Source organism: Cyanistes caeruleus, chromosome 8, assembly GCF_971803275.1.
Source record: "Cyanistes caeruleus chromosome 8, bCyaCae1.hap1.1, whole genome shotgun sequence".
In the NCBI taxonomy this organism is placed as follows: Eukaryota; Metazoa; Chordata; class Aves; order Passeriformes; family Paridae; genus Cyanistes; species Cyanistes caeruleus.
In genome coordinates, this window is record NC_141708.1 from 229334 (window position 1) to 239805 (window position 10472).

The 10472-nt window shown below is 35.6% G+C and overlaps 1 protein-coding gene and 1 long non-coding RNA gene across 3 annotated transcripts in view; one reads left to right on the forward strand and one right to left on the reverse strand.

The window, feature by feature from the left end:
• Window positions 1–10209, forward strand: part of CFAP46 (cilia and flagella associated protein 46) — a 72302-nt gene extending 62093 nt beyond the window's left edge. For both annotated transcript variants that reach the window (XM_023930367.2, XM_023930368.2), the window contains exons 51-59: window positions 614–690; window positions 1239–1299; window positions 1392–1427; window positions 2579–2681; window positions 3940–4052; window positions 6160–6241; window positions 8127–8263; window positions 8765–8851; window positions 9593–10209. In XM_023930367.2, the coding sequence (XP_023786135.2) occupies window positions 614–690; window positions 1239–1299; window positions 1392–1427; window positions 2579–2681; window positions 3940–4052; window positions 6160–6241; window positions 8127–8263; window positions 8765–8851; window positions 9593–9729 (833 nt within the window). In that variant the 3' untranslated portion in view covers window positions 9730–10209. The remainder of the gene's footprint in view (window positions 1–613; window positions 691–1238; window positions 1300–1391; window positions 1428–2578; window positions 2682–3939; window positions 4053–6159; window positions 6242–8126; window positions 8264–8764; window positions 8852–9592) is intronic.
• Window positions 1429–6161, reverse strand: LOC147651795 (uncharacterized). The gene is made up of 2 exons (XR_015289742.1): window positions 5806–6161; window positions 1429–4675 (listed from the first exon to the last, which is right to left on the reverse strand). It is a non-coding gene; the product is annotated as an uncharacterized LOC147651795 (long non-coding RNA).
• Window positions 10210–10472: the final 263 nt, after the last annotated feature.

Below are 10472 nucleotides of genomic sequence, written 5' to 3' on the forward strand. Positions count from 1 at the left end.
GAGCAATATGATTTTAATGTGTATCTCAAGCTTCCATGAACTTCCAGGGCACTCAGTGATAACTGGCTGAGATGTACTCTGAGTGATAATTGTATATATAGTCAGAAACATAAGACAGTTTTCTGTGCTTTTTAAAATTCCCTTAAAGAATTTTTTTTTTAAAAAATAAATCCAGTTCAAATATTGAACTTATTTTTTCCTTTAGATCTCTGTGTGTCCCACAGAAACTTCAGTTATTACATTAACATAGCAATTAATAGATATGGTAAATTACTTAGAAAATGCTTTGATGATGACTGTTCAACTCTATCCAAAATTGGCAGTGTAATGAAACATTTTCATGTCTAAGGGATCACATCTTCTCCTTGTTTTCCACTTTAAAGCCTTTATTTTTAGGCTGGAAGGTTTGGGTAATGTCCTTATCTTGCTATGTTTTGAAATTAATTTTTATTTTTTCATTTCAATATGTTGTTCTGGTTAATGTTTTTATTATTACTAGTAGTAGTACTATTACTACTACTACTTCATCATATTAAATGTACACAGTCCTTCAAGGACATTTACTTGCTAAAACTGCCTATATATTAATTATATATTTTTTTTATTTTCACAGAAACAGAATTTAAAAAAAAAGTTGAAGTATCTAAAGAAAAATACACAAAAGCTCATCAGAAAAAGAATGCCCAAATGGTGAACTTTCAACTTTTTTTTTGTAAATGAGAACTTGCATAGAGAAGTGTGAAAGTGGGTTGCATAGAAGCTCATTATGTGTGCTAGAATTCTGAAGTGGAATGAATGTCACATAAGAATCTTGCTTCCTGCTGAATTTGCAGGGGCTTTTTCTTTGAAAAATCACACTTCATATATGGGGCATATTTAATAGGCCACAAATTAAGCTGCTTAAAGTTACTGAAAATAATTTCTACAACAAAATATTGCATTTTATATAGTGAATACATATGTTTTTATAAATCTGTATTTATATTTGGATATATATCTCTATAGGTGCACACGTGTGTGTATATATGTGTAATAGATGTATATGCACTGTAGCTAATGAAGATTAGTTTATTAATTTCCACTGACAGTTGAGTACCATGATGCTTTTAAGCCCAGATTCAAATTTTGTTTGTTGTTTGAGGTCTTTCTCTTAGTTGTTTGACACCATGTATACAATGTTGTTAGTATTTAATTGAAGTTTTAACACGTAAGAAAATATGTATTCTTTTCAATTGTAGGCACCCCTGAATCGTGATCTACCTTCTGATTGCTTGCCTGTTGATACACGTAATTTTAAATGTATCCTTTCATAACCTATTGCCTAAGTGTATCAGCTAAATTTCTTTCTTTTGTTATTTGAATAATATTATTTGTGATTAACTGTTCATCAGATATTGTCGACCCCTATAATGAAGGAAGAGAAGCAGGTAATCTAAATGAAATAATTTATTCACAGTCTACCCATGGCATTTACAATTGTTTTGTAGAAAAAATGAAGTCATGACATCAAGATGTTGGCAAAAAAGCATTGCATTTCGTCAGAACAGCACAGCTTATCACCTGTAAATGGTGTGACAGTACCTGTACTGGTAAAACAGTTAATGGAGGTTTTTTGTTAAATCACAGAAAGACAGACTGGTTTGGGTTGGAAGGGACCTATAGGCTCATCTCGTTCCACCCCCTGCCACAGGCAGGGACACCTTCCAATAACCCAGGAATGGAATCCCAGCCCCAATGTCCAGCCTGGCCTTGGGCACTGCCGGGGATCCAGGGGCAGCCCCAGCTGCTCTGGGCACCTGTGCCAGGGCCTGCCCACCCTGCCAGGAAAGACTTTCTTCCTGATATCTACCCTAAATCAACGATGTTTCAGTGTGAAGCCATACACCCTTGTCCTGTCACTACATGCTCTTGTAAATAGTCTCTCTCCATTTGTCTCGTTGGCTCCCTTCAGGTGTTGAAGTAGTTACTAAGTCTAAACACAATGCAAACAAAAGAAGCTACAATCAGTAGCATAACAGAGTGTGTCTCCATGTGTTTGCAGTTCTCCTTCACAGGAGTTCAATGTAAAACACTGTGTGTGCTCAATATCTGACTCTAGAGTGTACCTTTTAACTTATACTAGTATGAAAATGTAGTCAAAAGGAGAAAATTATTCATCATTAGATGTGCAATATCCATGGAGAGAAGAGTTTTCTGAAATCAGGACTCTGGAAACCCAGTTAGTTTATCCCCCCACGTTCGTCCTCTCTGAGCCTCTGGAACCGAACCGTATGAGCAGTACTGGTTTGCAGTTCTTTATCCTTTTTTCGGGGCATCTAAAATTTTTTCTTTGTGTCCTTAACCTATCTACCAAATAATTCTTGTTCATTATAAAAGACGCCTTTCAAATGGGCATCCCGATTTTACTCTGAAAACGTCACAGTTGTTTTAATTTTAAAAGCCAGGCTTAGGTTTCAATCAAATGATGACCTAAAACCCCCTAAATATGATAGTGACATTTTAAAGCTATTGAAGTTGAGATTGCCCAATATAGTTTGTAGTATGTTACATTCATAATGATGAAGTTCTCTTGTTACAGAAGGTTCAAGTCCTTCCCAGAAAATAAAGGAAATCCTAGAAAAATACCATGACCTATTTGCACTGCATTGGGAAGGTGTCATTGGCAATATGTGTGCTCCAAGGTATGTAATATTCTATCTGCTTTCTTGTTTTATCCATATTTCTTGTTTAAAGTTGTGCTTGTTGTCAGAGACATTGTTCATAGAATAAGGTCACATTTTGCTGAGCTGATAAACACATAGTTTAAACTATTGTTGTTGTATCAAACACAGATCTAAGTTTATAGACAGAATATTTTAGGGATCTGAAATAAAGTGCCACAAAGTGATTTAGCCTGGTTGGTTTTGTCAGACTTGCTGTATATGCAAATAATCTAACTTTGATAGAAAGTCATCTGGTGCAGTCTTTGATGAATACACATATGTGAGCGTAAGTGTAATTTCTGACTTTGCTCATTATTTTTTTTTAAATCCAAGTAGTAAAACCGTAGCATCTCCATGCACCTTCAGTCAACTGTAAATAGGAGTGCAGATTTCAGAAGCAGAGTAGTGAAGGTACATCACACAGTTTCCTATTTCAAAAATTGATCATGAAGCTAATACCATTTTATGGAGTCTACTCATAAACACACTTTGTAGTTTTTTTAGAAATTATATAGAAATTAAAGAAATGCTTTACTTTTAAGATCATAGCCATAGAGGAATAAAAGGGATCTCCAGAGGTCAAACAGTGACAAGCCCTATGAGACAACATGGCCATCACTGGACCTTCCTTCCTAGCTGCTAGTTTAGCAGTCAGTCCTTTGGAATTTTCTCTACTTAGTTAATACCACTGAGTAGGTACTCTAGTATTTTTTTGTAACAATGAAAAGCATTATTGCCAAATTACAGTTATATTACAGTTATATACAGTTATTACCAAATTGCAGTTTTTGCTGCCAGCTAACCTGATTATCCACATCGCTTTTCGCAAACTAATTGCTCATGTTCTGGTGGGTATACACATGACTACTCCCTTTGAATGTTAGACAAAGACTGTATTTTAAAGCTGTACAATACATGCATCAATGATTTTGTTTAAATTTTGGGATTTTTTTTGATGGAGAGGCTGGCATTTATTTAAAAAAACACTATGCCTCTTGCTCATTATGAGATGTCACTGACTAATCATTTTAATACAAGAGTATAGCATTAATGATCCATAGGAGTTACTACACTTCTCACAGAATTCTGCAGCCGTGTTTGTCTTCTTGTTTTGCATGCTGACTTTTGCTATAATTATTTCTGGAGTAAATAGCGCTAAAGTGTTTGCTATGGATAATTTCTGAAAAGTATTCTTGTAAAACAGTTACACTGAAGTAACTTTCTTCCTTCCTTTCAGCCAAGCTAAATGGGAGCAGCTTCTCACAAACTGTAGTGCATTTCTGTTCTATGGGATGGAGAGATTCATGTCTCATGTGTTGCTTAATTGGTTGGCTGCTATGAACATCCCAAGTAAGATAAGCAAATCCAGCTTTTTTTCCTAGATATGTCCTACTGTATGATTATCACAGTATTGATGTTGGCAATTAAGGGCTTTTTTCTAGATCCAGGGTTTTTAGTCAGAAAACCTTTGTATTATGTAGGTTTTATTTTGTTGCACAGCTTTCTTGTTAGTCCTCACAAATAAGCTTAGTCCTTCTTCACTTCCATGTGTTGGAATTTCTCAGGTTTCAAAAATCAGGTCATCATCTCATGGTTTTCTCAGTAAACCTTCTCCTTTGGAATTTAGTATTTGGTTGCAAGGTATTTTTTAATGGTAAGGACAACCTCTGCAGTGCCACTTCAAAATTGGTGAGTCTCTGCTGAAGCAAATGAGAATTGTCCATTAAGCCTGGGTTAATGCTGAAGGATTACTCTGGTATTACAGAGTAATCTGCGTTTGCAGACTCTGAGAAGGTATTTTTTTCTGTTTCTTCACAACTAATTAGTCTTTCTGTTGTAGCATAAGGCTTAGATTCAGGACTGGTTTTTCAGATTCATAATTTTCCTTTCTTCTCCTGTTTTCCTTGAACATCTGGAAGAAGTTTGACTTCAGAGTTGTGCTGAATTTGTCAGGATAGCTATGTTGTGTTGACCTGTGAAAGTGAGAAGGAGAGTACACATCAGATTGTGAAGCCCTGTAGAAAAACAGGAAGCTTCTTCATGAAGCTTTGATTTTAAAACTGATTTAAATATTTATATGTAAATATTACAAAAAATAAGAAAATATGTTTTCTATATACATGGATCATGTCTGAAGATGTTGTTTCAGATATCGATAGACCAGGTATTTACAGGTCTGGCAACTTTTGGAAAGCTGTTAAACCTTGCCCTTTGTCCCACTCTTAAAATATGTCAGGATTAATTCTGAGATTTCTGAAAGCTCTAACCTAGACCAAATATTATTAAGTATTCAGTTTGGACATTTACATGATGAAATAAAATCTATCATTGCTAAATCTGAGCATGGGACAAGGCTGACAAAAAGAATGCAGTGTTTTAACAAATCCTGAAATGCAAGATTATGATACAAATTAACCTTGCTCCATGTGGGGTGTAATTTGGGACAGTGTAGTGGGAGATATTATACTTCAGGGATCAGGTAATCATTAATAAGTTAAGGTATGACTGCTTAAGGGACAGAGTTACAGAACAAACTTGGGAGATGAATCACAAATTAAACAATGTACCCTCGCTAGTGTTAAAAACCCCCAAAGGTCTGTAGGGGTAGCTATACAGGAGTGTCATGTGCAAAGCTGTGTGAAATAATTTTCCACTCTACATTGTATTCCAAAATTCTCAACTGGAGAAAAATATTGACCACATAGTAAGTTATTGCTAGAGAACATTAGCAGTGGTCAGAAGGCTGCACCACAGCTTGTGTGCTTAGTTTTATTAATAAATATATATACACATTGATAAGTTTATATGCATTTAAAACATACTTTCAGAGGAAAGACTGACATATTGAGAGGAGACATGATGGAAGTTTTAAATGTGTCAAAGACTTTCCAGGCAGAAAAGTAATTTACTTCTCATCTGCTTGTGTTAGGAGAATAAGAAACAGATTCAAGCTACAGAAAACCAAACAGTAGGCAAAACATTTTAATTCTGAGAGTATTCTAAGTTATTTCACTGGAAACCTTTAAGGAAAATAAGGCATGTTAGGGATGTAACTTGGTTGTGAGCTATGGAGAGGAGCTGTGGTATAAAAAGAATTCAATACCTGCATACCATAAACTCTTCCAGGAGTTCATAACTACAGAGTTAGGTCACACAGGTCACTGGCTGTAATAAGATGGTCTGTGGACTCCATTACCAATTATGCTGATGTGGCATAGGAAAAACATCCTGCAAAACACTATGGAAAAGTGTAGCAAAATTACATGAAATAATACTAGGATGACTTTATTAGTGTAAATTTACATAATAATTGACAATTGCAGCTGAAATACGTAGGTTTTGTACTGGTGGTTTAGGCTATGTTCAAGAAAGGAATTAACTTACAAAAAGCCAATAATTTAATTATCATGCTGGGCATTATTGTTAGTGCAAACACCATTGCTATATTTTTTTCTAGAATGCCGTTTGGTGATTCTTCTCGATCTGGTACGATCACAGCAAAGTTACCAAAGAATTACAAACTCTGATACCCACAAAAGGTAGGTGAAGTCAATTTCAGTAAAGTCTACAATAAGGCAGATTATTTGAAAAAAAAGTTAAAATTTAGAGTTATGAATATTATCCTTTCCTTTTGCAAGTAAAAGAGCTTATTTATAGGACTAAATAGGATGAAAGCTCTATTAGAAGGCAATGATAAGAAAATATGACACAGAAACCTTGTTACATTACACATACCCCACACGTCTGAGGGCAAGATTCTCAAAATGTTCTAACTGAATATATAAAATTTTTCTTTAACAGATAAACAGCTAAGAGTCCCTCAGAGGGTTCATACATGGAAGAGTTTAACAATCAGACAGACTTTTGTTTAAATGGATTATTATGACATTACATAACCTGATCAGATTTTTTAATGTTATTTGCAGCGCTTTATCTTTAAAAGCATCTCAGTATTTTTGTTGCATTTAAGTCAACAGCGGGTAGGGTTTACATTCTTTTATTGCATGTCCATTATGAATTCTTGACAGATGCCACAGTGTCTTAGTTTTATTCATTAATTATTCAGTCCATGCTGAATTTTCAGATTACCTGCTCATACTCCTGAGGGATGAGATGCCTTGCAGAGGGATGTAGATAGATTGGAGCATTGGGCAATCGACAGTGACATGAAATTTAACAAGAGCAAATGACAGACTCTTCACTGGTGGCGAAGTAATGCTGGACACAAGTGTAAACTTGGAGAGGGGTGGCTGCAGCCCTGCAGAAAGGCTCTTGGGGCTGAGCCAACAGTGTGCCTGGGCAGCAAGTGAAAAAAGCACACCCTGGGGACATAAATATTTCTTGACTTTTCTAACTATTCATCCCATGAAGAAAAAATAGAAAACAAATTCTCTAAAAATACTGTTTAGTTAGTGCAACAATGCATAAGTTAAATCCAGTTGTGTGTAAAATAGGTTATACACATATCTAGATATGTAAATATGCAGATGTCTGAGTGGATAAACAAACTCCTGTTTATGATCCTTGTTTTTGATCCCAAACAGCCATTTCCTAAAGTAAACCAAAACATAATTCCTTAAACTAGTTTAATTTTTTCAAACTCAAAAATTTTGAAGTCTCAGTTTAATAGTTTGGTGAATTTATCAGTAAGAGTTACATGTTTAAGTCTAAATGCTTTCTAAAAATTTAGAATAACATTAATTTAAAAATGAGTCACATAAACTCCATAGACAATCAGACAACATCTCCCTAAAAGTTGGCAAAAAACTTATATTGTTTACTTATATTTTGATGAAGTTACTATGAAAAGCAGATCTGAATAAAACCAAAATGCAACTTTTTATTTACTGCAATGTTTTTACTTTCAACCATAGAGTATCACTCCCCTTTTATGACTAAAGTAATTATGCCAAAGATACCTACTGAAATATTCATCAGTAAAAACTCAAATCCCGCATTGCACGTGATTCACTTTTAAGTCTCCAAATCAACGCCATACTTACGACAAAAGACAAGATTTTGGTTCCTGCAATATTTTATGTCTAAACATGCATTTTCACACCTGATTCCCAGTGTTTTGACTGCCTTATAAAATTGTTATTCTACAATGTTTTGTAAAAGTTAGGGTGTTACTACTCCTTTCTGATTTCCAGAGATGTCCAGAACTACAGTAAAATGAAAGAGAGTAAACCCCATGGTAAAATTGCATCACGAAAAAATGTAGAGAGAAGTTTACCTGAATTCACTGTATTAAATTCAAAGTGCTGTATGAATGTTGGAAAACACTTTATGCTCAGCATACAAGAAAATATGCACTCTGATATTCCTTCTCCTTCTATTAAAAAGCATTGTATATTTGGTTATATTTCTTATATATTATGTACATTTTTCTTTTTTTGCTCTTGCCATTCTGATCTTCTTTAGCTGTCTGCGTATTGCTCTAGAGGGACCAACAGAGACAGCAATGCTTCTAAGCCTTACAGGTGTTGGTTCTGTCATAGCCCCCCAGTGGTACACGAGCTTGGAGGAGAATGCAGAAAGGCTGGAGACCTTGTTTGAGAGTGAGTGTTTGTGTTTGTGTCAGCTTGGGCTCAAATTGCTTCAGGCACTCGCGTGTGTGCACTCAGGGACTGGCTGTATCTACCTGTCTCCCGTCTCTTCTTTCTTTGCTCCTTCCCAAATTCTGCCTGGAGTTTCCATAGGGGGTGAACTGCATGCAGGAGCCGTCTGTGGGTGGCAGGTTGATCTTTCATACAGAACAGTAACCTACTTAAAACAGGTTTGCTGGGGTGTTTGCTGATGGTCATATGGTAAGAATAGGATTTATATGGTGAGAAGCAGTACCCTAGGACATGGCCATCTGTAGTTACATAAACTATGGGGAAAAAATCCCCTGGATTTAACTTGCATCTACACAGATACATTGCTTTAATCTGTAATGGTATCCTTTTCCATTAAGTTTTAAATGTGAAAGCACCAGGCTGTATTGTTGATACTTTCTTGTTTTCCAAAACTTTCAAAACTTTAAATAAAAGCTCACAGAAACTAACATTTCTTTCCAGATTTGCTGAGCTTTGGTAAAATGACTGGGCAGACAGTTCGTGTTCTTCAGAAAAGCAGAAGTCACAGGAAAAGGGATTCCATTGAAAGTAAGAATTAAAAGGCTTAGTATGAAAGATTGGCTGTAAGCACTAACTAGAACCTTTAGATGGATAGTTCATGGGTATAAGCTACTACAGTTTTCTCTGAAACTCCTTAAAAGAGCTGAGAGCTGGAAGACCTCTGATACAATATCATAATTGGAGTAGCTATATTTTATATTAATAAAATTTTGAGGAGGTTTTGACATAGCTGACCAAAAGCTAAAATGTTTTCTCCACAGGAAAAATAAAGTAGTATTACTAACAAGGTACATGAGGAGCACAACATAAACAATATAAATGGTACAGGATTATAAACTGCAAAAGGATCAGTAGGATCTGCTGTGATTTTAGACAGTCTGCTTTGTACAGGGCATACTAGACATAAGAAATATCTGGCATCTGGTTGGAGAGCGGGGAAGAATTTCTGAGTAAAACAATTTTTAATATACTGTCTATAAAATTATACTGCTGTTTTTCAGTGCATAGGACTTACCTTTTAAAATAAGGTTTATTTATAGCTTGCGCTGTCATAGAATTGAAGAAAGAACTCAGATCAGAAATATTTCCTAGTTTTGTTTTTCTTTCAGAAAATGCTTCTTCAATATAGTGACAGTTGTTAATACTTTCGAAAGAATGTAAAAGAACCACAAGTATTAATCGAGAAGATGTGTTAAATGACAGCACTTACAGCATTCTTATATATAGTCATAATCAGAAATAACAATGTTTTTTAATGTATTTTTATAGTGGGTGCAGATTCTCACAGCTCTCCTGGAGACAAAATAGAAGAGCAGACTGTTTGCACTTCCTTGGATCTTCCTGCAACTCATCCATCATTTTTTAATTGTGTGCTCTATGGTTTACCCCACATGATTCTGATGTAATTTGTGTCAATCTTTTCATGCTGGGAATACCTACACTGATCTATGGAGAGGTGATATTAAGAAGATATTCACATTGTTGGTTTCTGTTTCAGATGTTAGCAGTTTGATATCAGAATAAGTGTCAGGAAAATAGAATATATAGTTCAGAAATTTGAGTTAGTACGCTAAGGGTTTTTTGACTTAGTGAATCCTTTAAAAATATGGTAAGTACCAACATATGTTAAAGAAAAGTGGGCTAGTATTTTTCAGCCTTGATGCATGAATGAAATTGGAATGTATCAATGTCAGTGCTTCCATTTGAAAAAATGTTTCCATGATGTATTTTATTTTGACATGGATGATTCACTAGGAAGATAGCTAAAAGATTTACCAAACAACCTTATGCTGAATGAAGTCATTGCTTTATATGGAAGTACTTGTAGTTTAATTAGAAAACAAGTTAGTGTTAAATAAAATGGTTAATAATTTTTGCTTTCTTCATTTTCCTGTGGTTTTCCTTCATAACATTCTCAACATAATTCCTTCCCAATATCCCACCCATCTCTGCCCTCTGGCACTGGGAGCCATTCCCTGTGTCCTGTCCCTCCTTCCCTTGTCCCCAGTCCCTCTCCAGCCCTCCTGGAGCCCCTTTAGCCCTGGCAGGGTCTCTGAGCTCTCCCTGGAGCTTCTCCTCTCCAGGTGAGCCCCCCCAGGTGTCCCAGCCTGGCTCCAGGGCAGAGGGGCTCCAGCCCTCAGAACAGCTC